At 54.2% G+C, this 16,121-nt stretch overlaps 1 protein-coding gene across 1 annotated transcript in view; it reads right to left on the bottom strand.

The window, feature by feature from the left end:
* The window catches only part of Ap3d1 (adaptor related protein complex 3 subunit delta 1), a 35,200-nt gene that overhangs the window by 3,757 nt on the left and 15,322 nt on the right, over positions 1-16,121 (bottom strand). Inside the window, exons 6-24 of the mRNA XM_076919388.1 lie at positions 15,829-15,958; positions 12,390-12,529; positions 12,230-12,303; positions 11,643-11,692; positions 10,963-11,012; positions 10,511-10,559; positions 9,132-9,277; positions 8,464-8,843; positions 7,319-7,550; positions 6,154-6,299; positions 5,542-5,683; positions 5,000-5,071; positions 4,211-4,286; positions 3,936-4,123; positions 3,529-3,602; positions 2,761-2,926; positions 1,605-1,682; positions 1,119-1,226; positions 8-148 (exon numbers count right to left, since the gene is read on the bottom strand). Of these exons, the coding sequence (XP_076775503.1) occupies positions 8-148; positions 1,119-1,226; positions 1,605-1,682; positions 2,761-2,926; positions 3,529-3,602; positions 3,936-4,123; positions 4,211-4,286; positions 5,000-5,071; positions 5,542-5,683; positions 6,154-6,299; positions 7,319-7,550; positions 8,464-8,843; positions 9,132-9,277; positions 10,511-10,559; positions 10,963-11,012; positions 11,643-11,692; positions 12,230-12,303; positions 12,390-12,529; positions 15,829-15,958 (2,442 nt within the window). The remainder of the gene's footprint in view (positions 1-7; positions 149-1,118; positions 1,227-1,604; positions 1,683-2,760; positions 2,927-3,528; positions 3,603-3,935; positions 4,124-4,210; positions 4,287-4,999; positions 5,072-5,541; positions 5,684-6,153; positions 6,300-7,318; positions 7,551-8,463; positions 8,844-9,131; positions 9,278-10,510; positions 10,560-10,962; positions 11,013-11,642; positions 11,693-12,229; positions 12,304-12,389; positions 12,530-15,828; positions 15,959-16,121) is intronic.

Genomic DNA, 16,121 nt, shown 5'->3' with positions numbered 1-16,121 from the left:
TGCTCACCGGGATAGGCTCTTCCTCCTCCTCCTCTGCTGCTGCACCATTCTCCAGCGGCGCCACCTGCTTCCTCTTGGCTTTCTTCTTGTCTCGTGGCCTCTCCTCCTTCTCCTTCCTGTGTTTCTTCTTCTTGTGCCGGGACAGTTTCTGAAGCAGAGTCTGGGCTCAGGCCCTGGTCTCCCACAAGAGGCACCCTGTCATCACTCTCTCCCTTACATTACATGGGGGAGACCTCAAGGGAACAGGCAAGACAGCAAAGCCAGGAACTTCACAGGTCACCATGGTCGGAGGAGGCCAGGCCTGGCTGACACTAGAATCTCAGGGCTGACAGATGAGTTCAGGAGCTGCTCAGAGGGAAGGGGACGGACTGACTGCACAGGTGAGCAAGACTCACTGCACTCAGAAGGAAGGGCAGCCCTACTGGCCACACCACAGAGGAAGAAATACTCAGAGCGGTGTGCTTGCATTCACATCATCCAGGAGCACATGGACTAGCACTAAAGATGGCTGATAGACATGAGGTCCACTCCCACACAGGAGCAAACATGGCCACGAGCAGGAGCAAGGCTCCAGCACAGCACACACGCACACGCAGGCTTCAACATGGGCTCGGGCTGGGTTGACGGCTTAGTGGTTAAGAGTGCTTGCTGTTGAATTACAAGGACCCCAGATTCCATTCCACACAATTAATCTTTAAAAAAACAAAATAAAAGAACATCGGAGATGTTCTCAATGAGGGCAGATGCTAGAGGCCACTCAGTGTGGGACTCCATGACAAGCACTGTCCACAACAGGGACATCCAAAGTCAGCAAGTAAATGGGAGATGACTGCTCACAGGTGAGGCTCTCTACTGGGGTGATGGAAGGTTCTGGAATGAGATGGTGTTGTGGTGCCACTGCTTAGAAACTACACTGAAGCACTAGGTCCCTCTCAGAGGCTAAAGCATGAGAACTGTAGCTCCCTCTTGAGGACACCACTGCTGACCCCCTGTTGAGTGCATCTACTGTCCTGACCACTGCTGACCCCCTGTGAGTGCATCTACTGTCCTGGGGTTCAAGCACAGGCTTGCCAGGGACGCACTGTCACAGCGCTGGAGTGGCTTGACTTGTGCCTCACCCTTTCTTGGTCGTGATCCACATTGTCTTCCTCTTCCTGGGGCTCTTCCCCTTTGAGAACCTCACATTCATCCTTAGGGGGAGCGGCAATGCTTGCAGCAAGTTCTTCCTGTAGTCAGGAAGGTCAGGATCAGTTTTCAGGGAGGGTGGAGTGGTACTCCTGACAGCTCAGCGGCTCCAGCTTTAGGAGCAGTAAGGGAACTTTGAATCTTACTTAACCAGTGCTGCTCCCATTTGAGGGGTGGGGACATCCTCCAAGCGATACCTTGGGGACAAATATTCTACTGGCTACCCTTCTGCTTCACTGAGCCCTGTCAAGCACAGAGTCCCATAAGACAGCAGACACAGACCACAAAGTACAGAAGGCCAGCTCACCAGGCTGGACTCCATTTATTGTGTGGCTCCAACTACAGGGGGATGTCTGCCACTCCCTGGCTCCTGGGGAATATATAGGTAGACCCTGAGGACACACGGAGCAGGCACTTACCGTGGATGGGGCAGGAATGGGGGCAGCAGCAGCAGCAGGTGGTGGGGTGGTGGATAGCCAGAAGTCTAAGTCCTCACCCTAAAGCACCAAGAAGAGCACTTTTGGTAAAGACAAGGAGTACCAGGGGGAGGGCTGCTCTCTAGCCAGTTGCCAGTCTCATCTCCCTAGCACAGGCCAGGCCTGACTGCTGTGCAGCAGCCATGGCGAGTCCTGGCTGTGCTTACACAGGTGCTCGGCTGCACCACTTCATGATGGCAGCCACAGTCCCCAGCCCTGCGGAGGACAGCTAACGACTGGAGTGGCATCATGGCAAAGCAGCAGGGCTGAGCAGAAGTGTGTATGTGTTTTGAGACAAGTTCTCACAGGCTGGCCTAGAAGTCAGGGCAATTCTTCTTCCCCAGTCTACCGAGTACTAGGATCTTTGAACTGGGCAGGTGATCCAGCCTGGGAAGTAGACCCAATACCACCAAAACATCACACACTGAGCTATACCTCTCAGAGGCATCGGTGGGATCCTGGGCTTGATCCCAAAACTCAAGAAATAAAATGTATTTTAGCCAGGCCTGTTATCTCACCCACTCAGGAGGCCAAGACAGGAGGAGTGCAAGTTCAAGGTCAGCCTGGAAGACCTAGTGAGACCTACTCTCAAATGCCACGTAAAAACAGCCCGAGAGCCCAGTGTAGTGGACACATCTTTAATCCCAACACTTGAGAGGCATAGATCTCTGTGGATTTCAGTCTAACCTGGTCTACATAGTGAGTTCCAGGATAGCTGAAACTATATAGTGAGACTCTGTCTCAAAACAAGCAAACAAAACAAGTGTGTGTGTGTGTGTGTGTGTGGGTGTGAGAGAGAGAGAGAGAGAGAGAGAGAGAGAGAGAGAGAGAGAGAGAGAGAGAGAGAAAGGGGAACTGGAAGGGGAGGGGGCTTTGATCAGATGTGAAGTGAATAAATAAATTAATGGAGAAAAAAGTAGCCCAGGGATGTGGCAGAGTGAGTGCCCACCTGGAGTGTGCACAGGATTTCAGCTAACCCAACCCTGCCAGTTTGTAGAAGCCCGGCCTGCAGGTGGTGCTGGCTCTCTTCCTACTTTGCCCCACAACCCACTTGCAGTTCTTGGAGCCTCACAACCAGGCTCCAGCCACAGGCATGTACCTTCTTGTCCTTTCTCTCTCTCTCTCTCTCTTTGGGCTTCTTCTCTTTCTTCTTGGGCTTCTTGCTCTTCTTCTCTACCCCAGGCACACCCTCCTTCTCCGGTGATTTCACTGTCTCCGCATTTCTATGTTTCTGGACAGGCAGCTTCTCACTGTCAGCCAAGGGTCTTGGGAGAGGAGGGGTGTGGGTCACCGGGCTGAGCTGTGACCCACTCCTTGGGCAGCTGGTCCTATGAATCTGGAGGCTCCAGCAAGTTCCCACGACAACCAAGGTACCAGGAGTCCAGACCCCACATCCTGCCAAGTGCCCCAGTGTTCCCTCCCACGTTTTTTGTACATGACAGCACATGTCCAGGCCCATGTGGGGGGGGGGGTGTGTATACATGTGGGCGCACACATGTCTATGATCACATGGAGGACAGAGGCCAATGTCAGGTGTTGTTCTGTCACTCTCCACTTTATCTTTTGAGATGGAGTCTCTCACTGAACCTGGAGCTTCCTCATTCGGCCAGGCTGGCAGCCAATGAGCTCCAGGGATCCTTCAGTGCCTTAGCTGCTGGGGTTGGGTCTCAGTGAGTGCTGGGAAGTAAACTCAGGTCCTCACGGCCACACAGTAGGCCTATGCTGAACTACTACCACAGCACACAGCACCCACCCACCTCCAAATGTCCCCAAGCCTGTGGCCCTTAGGCTAAGGACTGTCAGCACATGGGGAACTCAGCACCCAGGCACAAGCCCACTCCGAAGTCTGTTCCTCACCCCCACTTACTTGTCTAGGTCAATGTCCAGTGCCCTGTAGGGGTCATTGGGGTCTTTATCATCCTCATCACTAGGCAGAGCATTCTAAGGGAACGGAGAGATCAGGTTTCAGTCATCTAGCAACCATGGGCCCTGTTGGAGGCTCCTGTCCCTTCTGCTCCAAATAACAACAGTCCAGAATGTCGCATCCACACCCACACGTGGGTGTCCTGGGCTGTAGCTCAGCCTGGGAGCACAGCCTTCAGTGGCACACACAGCTGGGCTGCCAGCTCCGAGTGGAGTAAAACACTGCCCACCATGGAGGACTTGTGCAACAGGTCAGTGTGTGGCTGTCCTGCACATGGTGAGTCTGCCCTTTTAGGGACACACAGACAAGCCTGTTGTAACCAAGGCTCAAAGAGCTGGGAAGGGGCTAACCTCTGGCATCTCCTCAGTGATGATGTCCACACGCTGGGCGGGGGCGATGTCCTCATCACTCTCCGTGGGCAGGGAGCTGTGGCGCCGCTTGCCCTTCTCCTTCTTCTTCCTTTTCTTGTCCTTCTCCAGCCGCTGCCGGTGGCGCCGCTGCTCCTCCAGCTTCACATACTGGTCTGACATGGGCATACCTGCGGGGAACGTGAATGGCCACAACTCAGGGACACCAAGAACCCCATCATGTCCTGAACATAAGCTTAGAGCCAGGAGATACTTGCCTGGAACTTTCAGAGGCACTGAGAGGTCGATCTGTACCACAGGAATGTGCTCCACGCCTGGTGCATCCTGGTATCGCTAAAGGAGGAGCATAGGGTGTCAGTGAACCGCAGGGACTCAGTAGGCCTGAGAGGAAGACTCCAAACACAGCCCGAGAGCACTGCCCATAAGCTGCAGACTCTACAGACAAGAGCAGCGCCATGGAAGGTGACATCACAGGGCTAGGAGGAAGCAGGGCTAACCGGAACCTTGGTATAGTATGGTTAGACTCAAATCTATCCGTGATGGTCTTTTCCTTCCTTCTTTCCTTCCTCGGACACAGGGATTTCATGCTTGCTTAAAACTACGTAGCCAAGGGCAACGGTAATAGAAAATTCCATCTCTACTTCCTGAATGCTGTTGATGTGGTGCTGTGGATGGGAGCCAAGGTTCATCCATGCTGCACAAGGGCTCTCTCTGCTCACCCCATACCACTGTAGGGTCTGCTCACAAGAGCTGAGACCTCCTAGGGACATGAGGATCTAATAGACCAGGCACCTGCCCATGTGGAACCAGCACTTCCCATGGGTACAACAAGCCAGCTGGGTAGAGTACCTTCATTGCCCCTGGGACCTCATCTAGACCATTCAGGGCTCTCCATCAAGGCCTGGACGCAGCCCAGCCCTGCTAGCTACAGCCAGGACTACAGGGGCACAGCCACCCCTCCCCCGCACTGCAGTCATTAGACTGCTCTCTTAGGCCTTCAGAGCAGCGACTGGGACTGGTGAGGGAGCCTGGAGGACAGCACTTGCCTTCTGCGGGGATGGGGAGCTCTTGATGTAGAAGGGGTTGTTGGCCTGCTCCTGTTTCCGGGCCTCGCGTCGCTGTGGGAGAGGAGTTTACACGAGCATGTGTCTCAGAGATAAGACAGGGCTCATCCAGTTCCCAAGGCCCCAGGTGGGCAAGAGGGGTCGCAATAGGAACTGTAAGGACAACCTCCAAGGGTGGGCAGACCGCTTGAGGTTCCTGTCTCCTGCGAACAGAAATGGCCTGGGTCTGCCCGCTCTGAGCGTCAGCTTCTACCCACCATTCCTACTCCTGCAGGCTTAGAAGCCCACTCTGGTGCTCCTGCTGAGTGTCCAGAAAGGGGAGTTCATAGGCGATGGAGGGCTGCCCTAGACAAGAGGACAAGGCAGAAGTCCAAGGTCCTTTGTTCTCTGTGTCACAGGCTATGTCTGGCAGCATAGCCGGGCTCCAGGTGCCCCTAAGCCTGACAATCAGTAGCTACTCTCGTGAACAGATTCCAGCCAGGGCTTCTGCCCCGTGCTGGGTGCTACTGCAATGGCATGCTCACCCGGGCCAGCTCCTCCTCATCCTCCTCAGGCTGCCGGCGCCGAGTGTGCCTTGGCTCCTCTTCGTGGAAGATGGCCTTGGGTTTCTCATCCTCAGACTCACTGTCTGAAGGTGGCTCATTGATCCAGGCATCTAGGTCTAGGCTGGAAGTACACAGGGGATCATATGGTGTCCTTGTCTCCTCTTTGTTGTCCTACCATGACCACTGCAAGCATTAATCCTTGGCAGAGGGCCATCATGCATCTGAGACATCTTTCCACACCAGTACCCCAGAGATCAAGCAACCAGGGATGCCATAGCCCCCTGACAGGAGACAAAGAGAAGGAAAGGTAGGAAGCTTGGGAGGAAATAACAGAACAGGGAAATGGAGGAATCATGGAATCTGGCAGAATACTGGCAAGCAAGGGTCCTCCTAGAGGACCTGGGACCAGGGGGTGCAGCAGTCCCAGGATGGAGTGGGCAAGGGCAGCCTCAGGCTGTTTAGTCCCAGGGCCATTTCTTGTCCCCATGGCAGATGGCAGGTCATGGGGTGTGAAAGCCCTTTTCTAATTTCCTACATCAGGGACCATTTCAGTGGTGCCAGCCATCTCTCTCCCACATCCCCAATCCTCACCCTTCAGGAACTGGGACCTTCTTCTGGGCCTTGGGGGCCACAGGGTTCAGTTCCCCAGCAAACAAGGCGCTCACTTCCTCAGCCACCGGCACACCTTTGGCTTGCAGCTTCTGTACATGCTTGACCAGCTGCAGGATGCAAGACGCCTAGGAGAGCAGCAGCCGAGAGTGGGTGCCTGTCCAGAGCCTCTGCCTCTAGAGAGGACTGGGCCAGGTAGCTGAGCATGGAGTGCTGGTCCCTGGCCTCTACCCATGCAGATCAGCTACAGACCTAGCTATGCCTGTGACTACATCAGACAAGGAAAGACAGGCCTTATCAAGGTCAGAACAGAAGAGAGCTCAGCTGGGATCTGCAGACACAGCTGCACTAGGCAGCCCTTGCTACCTTGCCACACACTCAATCCCAGCAAACATCAAGGTGTGGCTCAGTGTGGGTTCTTACTTCCCACAGGGCTCAGCCTGGACAGCTCAACCATGGACAAATCACCACCCAGACCCACTCTCTTCAAAGGAGCGTTCCCAGAAGAGGACGCAGAAGAGGAGATCTAGCAGAAGTCATATGGCACCTGGTTCAGTGACAGCCCATATGATAACCATGGGGTGCCAAAAGCAGCCTTGGCCACTAGGCCCCAATACTCAGGTGTTAGCCCAGGACCTTGGCCACTGTGACTCAGTGGCAGAGCACATGCCAGACACACACAAGTTCCTGGTTGAAGACCTACACTAGAATAGACAAAGGTGGTCCCAAATGAGCTCTCCCACAAGAGTGGCAGAGCCCTGGCTCCTCCTACCCAGGCTCATGCCCATCCATCCCCAGTCCCTGCTCACTGACCCCAAACCCCAGGTGGACAGAGCTAAAATAGAAACTCAAACAACTCACTTTGGAAAAAGAAGAAAATCTCTCTCGTCTACTGGCTCTGCTGGGGACAAGAATCTGGAAGGGGGCCAAGGGTGTCTCCAGTGTGTCCCTGGGAACACCACTGGGGTTTGAGGTGTTATGCAGGGAGCTATGGAACCCTTAGGAGGCCGACAAGCTGGAGGCCCTCTGGGGTGTAGGTGGGCATCCCTGTACTACTGCCTAACACATGCCAGCCCTAGATGTGCCGGCCATGGCCACTGCGAGGTTAGCCTCCGCTGTGAGCAGACTCCTTGGTTTGCAGCCTTACCCGCTCCTGCACCTCCAGGTCAGCACTCTGCACAAACTGCGGCAACCGATCCACCAGTAGCTGAGTGACCTCCTGTGCGGCCTCAGTGTCGGCAGCCTGCTCCTTTTGCTGCAGGATGGATGCGTACAGCTTTACCACGTTCTGCACATACACAGCCTGGATGTGGCCAGGCAGTGTGGTGACCTTGGGCCGCAGCATGGCCTCCAGGGTTTGCTGAGGTGCCTGCAGGTGCCTGGGGGACAGGGACTGCATGAGGCTACTGAGCACACCCACAGGCCTGTCTCACGTGAAGCCAGGCTTCTCAGCTAATGCACAGCCGTGGAGCACCTGCTCTCACTGGGCAGAAGACGGAAACTAAGAACCATGAATTCCACAAAGGAGCACTGTCTAAGAAACAACAGCAGAGCTGTGACTACCTATAGTAGACATAGGCAGAGGACCTATGTGACCACATGGCTGACTGGCTGCCATCCATCCGTTCCTGGATTATAATGAGCATTTGCCTGATCTGAACGAGTCCCTGGGTTCAATTTCTAGCACCACAAAAACTCAACATTCATCAATAATTCCTCCTGGCATCCACGTGCAGTGCTGCCCCGTGTGGTTCAAAGAGGAGGCTCCCACTGGGTCCTCAAAGGGCAACTTATACATAGCCTCCATGGGCTGAGCTCTGGGCCAAGGGAGATACTGGGCAAATGTTGTGGGTTTCCCAGAGAAATGTGCTCCCCAGGAGATTTCTGTGACAGACTGAGTTTACCATTTGACAACAAATCCATAACTGTTTTGTCACATGTCCTCTGGCAGATGTGTGAGGTGGAACAGAGATGCTGTGGCCACCCCAGCCTATCCACCCAAACAGTCCTGCAGCCTGGCGTGAGGCGCTCAGTATCAGCACTGTGTGCCGAGGTTTGGCTCTGAGCATGGCGACTTGCCCAGCTTGGACGCCACCTGAAGCAGAGTAGAGCTGCTTCATGGTCTAAAGGGCACCCTCTCCACAGCCAGTGTGACCCAAACTGACCAAGCCACTCCATGGAAGGACACAGGCAATCACTTGGGCAGAGCTGCCCAGAAGTGACCATCATCAGGCACAGGGTCTGCCTGCATGTCCCCCCACCAGGCCACCTCTGAGGGCTGCACCAACTCACTCCGAGAACTCCCCGCAGATCCAGGCAGCAGCATAGAGCACCTCACAGATACCGTTGCGTTGGGTGCTGCTGGCTACCAGGTGGGCGCTATCAAGCAGCGCAGACATCTGGGACACAGCAAATTTGCGAATGGCCTTGACCCGGATAGCCACGTCCAGCATCTGTGCAGCAATGAGGTGGCCATGGCGGGTGCCCTCCAGTCTTGTCAGCTCCACAAGGATGCTGATATACCACTCGAAGTTGGTGATGTGCTGGTAGTTGGACTGGCTACAGATGTCAATGATCTTGGTGAGCAGCTCATCACGGTACGTGGTGCCCTCGGCCTTGTCCACGTGGGTCATAAGCTTCTTCACAATCTCCATCAGGTTCTTCTTGGACACCTGTGGGAGCACAGGCAGATGCGGTCGGCCACGAATACTGACAGCCAAGATGGAACTCAGGATCCCAAGAGGGACAAGCTTCCTCTCCAGACAGCAGAATTGTATCAGACCAAGGAAGAGTTATAGAGACACTGATATTGGATACCCAGTCCCACTCCCTATAGCCTGGACAGGTGCCAACGCAGCAGGCTCAGGCTGCTATCCCAGCCTGGGTAGGAATGACCCAAGTACCAATGCTTCATCAGTCCCCCCCTCCCCCCATGCTGGCCACAGGGATACCTAACATACCATTCCATAGAGCAGGTCGAGGGCACGCAGGCGGATGGACTCGTCCTTGTCATCCAGGCACTGCAGGATCAAGTCCTTGTGGGACTGCACAGACTTTGGGTGTGTCTTCAGGATTTTAGACATGGCCAGCAGCCCCAGGTACTTTACTGTGAAGACCAAGTGACCATTAGCTTGGAGACAGCAGGTGGCATACCATGACCCATGGGTGTGTCAAGGGAGGATGCCACCATCTCTGGCTACCATGGTCCTAGTTGGTGCCGCCTGCAGCTGATGGCCCCTTTTGTGAGCCCCACCAGGAAGCCAAGGTAGAGGCTGTGTACCCCAGCCTCTCACAGCATGGCCAATAGGCACAGCCTTCTGGAAATTGGAGAAACAGGACTGTACTGCAAATCCAGCTCTAGAGCGTTCTAAGTCTCCTGTCTCCAAAGCCACTGGCCTTCCCAAGCACACACCCACACATAGTTATGAATGATAAAACCTTACAAATAACTTAAAAATATGTATATTTAAAAAAAAAAAAAGAAGAAGCAGCACCACCCTGCTGGAGCTAGTGTTATACACCTTTCATCCCAGCACTCAGGAGGCAGAGGCAGGTGGATCTCTGGGATCAGGTAAGTTTAGGATCAGATTCCTCTCCAGGATCAAATGAGTTTAGGCTAGCCTAGTCTACAGAATGAGTTCCAGGACAGCCAAAAAAGGAAAGGAAAAAAATAAAAAAATAAAAAAAAGTACCCTAGGATGGTGGTATCTGAGGACCCTGCCCGCAAGCTCTAAGGTCACTGCTAGACAAAGTGAGAGTGGCTGCTGGTCCAGTGCAGGCCTCTTGAAAAGTGAAGGGAGGCTGCAGCAGGAGCCACAGGTGTCACTTGTGTCACCCATCAACAGGTGGCCCAGAGATGCTTCCCAACAGCATGAAGCCGAGAGCTACTGAGACACTGCTGTGTGAAGTGGGGATGAAAACCCTGGGCGCTGACAAAGTCTGTCAGGCCTGCTTTAAGGTAAAAACTGGAAAATGGTGGACAACAGCCTGCCACTTGGTCTGGTAAGAAGCAGGTGACACTGACACAGCCCCCATTTTGGAGCAGGTTTAAGCAGAGAACAGTGTGGGGACATAAGGCAGCAGTGGGCTGCTTCATGTTTCCCTGGGGCTCCAGGCGAAGCTAGCCAGACTATCAGATGGACTCTGGACTTGGAATTCAACACCAAGTCCCTCCCTGCGGTAAGTGCTACCACTCCATCCACAAAGCCGTCCAGCTGGACTGGCATGAGGACAGCAGAAGACAGAGGGCCCAGTACCATTTGGTCCCCTAGGTGTGAGGTTTCTGAATCCCAGGCATGGCATTCAGGCATGAGAGCCAGGGAAGGTGGCAGTGACTTACAGTTCTGGTCGGAGTCTTCTATCAGTATCCTCAACTTCTGAACGCACAGCTAAGAGGAGGGAAGCCACACTGGTTTGCACCCACCACCATGCCCAACAGCCCACCACCAGCCCTAACCAAGGGCATGCATCGGGGGACAGGGAGGGCAGGTGACTGTAGCCTTCACTTTGGGGACCCCACTCAGCATGGCACCAGTGAGGACAGGTGTTGGGGGCACAGAGTGGCCACACTAGTCACCCAGACAGACTGACTGGGCCCCAGTGGAAGTCCAATGGAGAAAGGAGGTGTCTGTGGGAGGGCTGGGGCTAGAGGACTTCCTTCACATTTGAGCTGTTGGAGAAAAATGAACTTGGGAGATGACCACCACAATCATTTCCAGTCTGGCTCAGGAGCCCTGGCCTAGCCCCCACGAGCCCCACCTATGCTGATCCGCAAAGACCAGGGAGACGCACCTGGATGCTGGCGCTGTGATTGGGCATCCCGGAAGACAGTGAGATGAGCACTGGGGCACATGGAGGTCGAGGTTAGTGGCCCTGGGTCAGACAGGTCACCCTACTGACCCATCCCACCAACAGGGACCTGGCTGCCTGACTCCTAGGAGGCTTGAGGCTGCATGTTCAAAAGGCATATGGACAGGTTGAACCTTAGGAAGCCAGGGGATCTGGCCTGGGTCTCCCATCCTCCCTAACAGGAGTGGCTCTTAGACCTAAAGTACTGGTGCCTAAGACAGGATCACACAGCTCCTAATTCTCTCTGGGATCTGGGGTGCAAACCTGTGCTGGACAGTATAGGCTGGAGACCTGTGGGTCTTGGGCTCTGTGTCCAAGTTGCGAGATAACCTCTCAAATTTGCAAAGGGGCCTGAGGAAGGGCTGGGAACTGAGCCATGTGGAAACCTGAGTTTCCACCAGCACTGTAGAGGAGGACTTGGGCAGGGGACAGCCAGCTGCCTCATCCAGAGGATGCACTGGGTCCTGCAGCTCAGGCTCCTCAGCTCCCTCCAACAGGAGGAGCTGAACCCTCTCCCAGCCCAGTAGCAGCCAAGAGCAGTGTTGAGGCCAGTGCCCTCCTAGCCGGGCTGTTGACTCCACCCCCAGCCGGCGCCCACCTAGCAGGGCACTTAGCACACTCACCAGCAATTACGGTGTTCACACACTCGTACAGCAGGGACATGGCAGAGGTGCTGAGAGAAAGGAAGAAATGAGGACCTAGCCCAAGTGTTGCACACAGACAAGCTCACACTGCTGGGCTCCATGGAACGACACCACTGCCACCCTTCTAAAGCACAGTGACACCATAATGATTACTGTGCCTCCTCTCAGGCAAGGAACGCAGCTCAACACTGACTTCTCTCACCCCCAACCCTGTCCCTGTGTGTGCCACGATGACCTGCAGCTCCTCTGGAGGATCAGTTCAGAGGGACATGGCCCAGCTCTGGGGATCCAGGATGCTGAAGGGGTACATGAGTACAGGGCTTGGTGTAGGCCCAGGTCAAAGCTGACTGAGCTGAGTGGAGTGGTGCACACTTAAAATCTCAGCTCCAGGGGATTTTTGTGAATTCTAGGCAAGCCTGGGCTACAAAGCAAAATGTGCCTCAAGAAAATGAAACAGACTAAACAGAATAGCCTCAGTCAGTGAGACAGGAGGGTACTGTGGATAGGGGTCGGGTCAGAGTGGCACCAATGCCCCTGCTCAGGGATGGCAGCCAAGGAGCAGCTACCTGTGGATGAGGTTGGTGAGGGGCTCAATCAGCTTCTTGCCCAGCCTGGGCTCCAGGGGAGTCAGGGCACCGAACTGTGGGGACAAGGGTACTGTGGTCACCAGGATGCCTGTAGAACATGGATGCCAGCCCAGGACACAGCCCATCCTTCAGCGCTTACCAGCTTGATGATCTTGATAAGGACCCAGTTGTTGGTGGAGGATGTCATGAGCTTGAAAAACAGTGGGGCCAGAGATAGGTAGTTTTTAGGGTTGCGGCGCGCCAGCTCACAGATGACATTAACTGCTGCAGACTGTACCCCTGAGGACCAAGAGAGGGTCCACATCAGCAAAGAGTGGAACATTCTACTACCAAGGTAGTATCTCCACCAACCAGGGCATCCCTGTTTACAGGGACTGTCCCCATCGATAACAATGATACCCACAGAGCAGGACATGTACCACAACAAAGGAGGCTTCCCTAGCTACCAGGCACACACCCCGGACAACGAGAACATGTGGTACAGGGCTGTGGAGGCCCAAGGACACACTGGAGACTCTCACCATGCGCATGACCAGCTAGAACCCCAGGCCTGCGGCACAGTAAACAGTTCCCGGACTGCTCTGAACAGCGGGGGCTGGGCAAACACTGTTTAGTATAGCCATGATATCTCATAACTTGCCACTTTAAGATTTATTTTTGTGAGCATTTGTTGGCCTGTATACCTGTGCAGCACATGTGCAGAGCCTGGAGAGCAGAAAGGGTGTCAGGTCCCCTGAAGCTGGAGTTATAAATGGCTGTGGGCCACCACATGGGTGCTGAGAACTAAACCTGGGTCCCCTTCAAGAGCAGCCAGCGTTCTAACCACTGAGCCATCTGCGGCTGTACCTCTCTTGATTTCTTGAGCCTGGGTACTGCTGTGGGAAGGGGAGTCCTCTCTGGTGTAGGCATTCATAGGTTGCCCATGCTCAAGTGAGCAACTCCCAGCAATTCTCAGCCTCTTCAAGCAGGCCTGAGTGGTGCAGGCGGGCGGCAGTGCTGCCCTGTGAGGTCTTCTTTCTTCTACCATTTTATACCCTCTCCACCCTTTCCACCCCAACACAAAAGGAGAGAAAAAGAAGACAGAGGGAAAGGGACATTGTCATTGCTAGTCTACTTCCTGGTTAGGGACACAGTGTCCCTTGGAACAAGTTTGATATTCGCTGGCAGGATATCTAATTTTTTCTTGTTTCTTCTTTATAGCAATCAGAGACCAATAACAACCACAACCCACCTCTCCTTTCGGGGCCTGTGATGTATATGCTCAGCCCAGGGAGTAGCACTATTAGGTATGGCACTGTTGGAGTAGGCGTGTCACTGTGGGTGTGGACTTTAAGACCCTCATCCTAGCGGCCTGGAAGCCAGTATTCTGCTAGCAGCCTTGAGATGAAGGTGTAGAACTCTCTTTAGGAGATCTAGAACATCTGCACCACACCTGCCTGGATGCTGCCATGTTCCTGCCTTGAGGAAAATGCACTGAAACCTCAGCCTGTAAGCCAGCCTCAATTAAATGTTGTTCTTAAAGAGTTGCCTTGATCATGGTGTCTGTTCACAGCAGTAAAACTCTAACTAAGAAGACAGGGCCCTAGCATTTATATAGCTTCCAAAAAGTCCCCAAAATTCCAAACATTATACAATCTCAGAAACTATCTGTGGCTGATAAAACCATTCTTCTACTAAAGCACGAGGCAGATCACAGCCAGCTGCTACGGACAGTCCAGAAGCAGCCCCACACCCCACAGCCCACACTGGGATTAAGACAAGCCGTTCCTACAGTAACTCTGTGCATGCTCACTACTGACTAGGATTGTTTCTTTGGTCTGTTACTGCTGCCCTGTGTGGGAGGGGACAGACTGGACACAGACCACGTTAGTTCTCTCAAGGATAGGTTCATACTGCCCTGGGCTGACCACCACCCTACCTCAGCACTCACATGCTCACAGAAGCACAAACTGACACCAAGCATGCTGGAATACCTTAGCCTCCACTGTAAGGAGCCCGAGCCTTCCAGGGCAAGAGCCCTGCTCTGTGTCTCCAGCTCAGGATGACACCAGAAAGACAGCCCGAGGCATAGAGGGGCTGGAGACAGGAAGGTCAAGTGGCCAGCACTGACCAGTTGTCAGATCTGTCCTGTCTAGTGACGCTCCGCTAAGACCTGTGTCCCCAAGATGGGAGGAGCACTTCTTGCCGGTTCAGCAGCTGTACAGGGCAGTGAAGAGCCCCTCCTCCACAAGAAGGGGGTGCTGCCTCAGTCACTGCTTACTTTTTCTGAGGGTCCCACGGAGGCAGGCTGGCCTTGAACCTGACTTTCTGCCTACACTGCCAGGCATCAGGCATGTGCTACCATGCGGTGCTGGTCTCTATGGTGCTGGGGATGTGATCTAGGCTTCCTTCCGGACATGGCAGATGGGCATTCTATCACCTGCCCTTAGCCTTTGTGTCTCCACTGTTTCCTGTAACAAGGCTCAGGCTCTAGCCCAGGCCATCTTAACCGTTCTTAGGCATTCTTGTACCAAACACCTGAGGTACAGTGAGCCAGCTGTCCTGCAACTGAAGCCCTGTCACTTTCCAGCTGCAAACAGTTGAACTAAATATCTGGCCCACTGAGGGGCAGTGCTCCCTGCAAGCCATGTGGTGTTCTGGGCCTCAAGTCTTCCTCAAGAGGCCAGGAGGGACCTGGTTCCACAGATGGCCAGGTGGCAGCTGGAAGGCTGGGAAACATGAGGCTCCGAGGATGCGCCTCTTACTTTGAGCACACCCAGGACCTGCACAAACACTCAAGTGCCCCGTAAGTAAAACGCAAGGTGGGTCCCTTGTACCCCAATCTAATCTGATGGCATGCTCTGCCTCCAATCCAAGGGCCTATGCTTGACTATGTGGCTGCTCTAACACATGATCCCAGGCCACAGGACCTGCTCCACTGAGAAGTATGCTCCTCTCAGGAGGCCTGGATGTTTCCAGATCTCAGGCTACCATAACATGGCCCCTTACTCATCTCCTCCCAGTTGTCTGCCTCACACACAGACTGAGAGAGTGGGCTTCGACCACAGACCATACAGATGAGCTACAGCCCGTCTCAGGACACTGCTTCCAGAGCACCAGGCAGCACAAGCCCACGAGGGACACAGTCATTAATCTACCTGTGTGTATCATAGAGGAAGGTGTTTATGTGCGCAAATCCTAAATGACCACCACTTTAATCAAATGACACATGCTCCCCAGCCCCTCAGGGCTTCCAGGCTGGATGGATGTAAGGTCTACAGCACCCTATCCTGCTCAGTCAGCTCTGCAGAGGTGGAGACAGCAAGACTGACTGTTCACTTACCACAGCTGCACAGCTCCCAGGGGGTCCCGGGGCCCCGCTGACTTCATAGTAAGCTGGCTGTGCTGGACCTGACTGTCCACTCAGACAAGGAACCTTGAGCCATGGGGAGTCTCAACTGTGTACTATGGCTTGTGGCTGTCAGCCCATCACCAGCACAGATCAAAGGGATTTGCAGCAGAGACCCATATCCATGTTCCCACCATCCCCCATCTTCCCATCTTCCCAGGAGCTGGCTGGACAGTTTCCTGTCACCAACCTGGGTCTGGGTCCTCCAGCTTCTCCTTAAGACGGGGGAAGGCAGGACGCAGAGACTCGGGGTACTTGAGGAACACTTTGTACATGATCAGCACTGCCTTCTTCCTGATGTATGGCTTTGTGTGAGACATCTGTGAGGACAGAAGGGTGACTGGTGACTCACCTGGCTGGCACCCGACTCTTCCACACCTCACTCTGTTAACCCACCTAGAGCAGACTCTGCCCTGTCCTCTGTATCTGCTGCCTTAAGAGGTGCTAGGCCCACAAGGGACGCAGTCACTGTGAAGGCTCATC

Source organism: Arvicanthis niloticus, chromosome 22 (genome assembly GCF_011762505.2).
Source record: "Arvicanthis niloticus isolate mArvNil1 chromosome 22, mArvNil1.pat.X, whole genome shotgun sequence".
Lineage (NCBI taxonomy): Eukaryota > Metazoa > Chordata > Mammalia > Rodentia > Muridae > Arvicanthis > Arvicanthis niloticus.
This window is presented reverse-complemented; position numbering and strand designations above follow the sequence as displayed.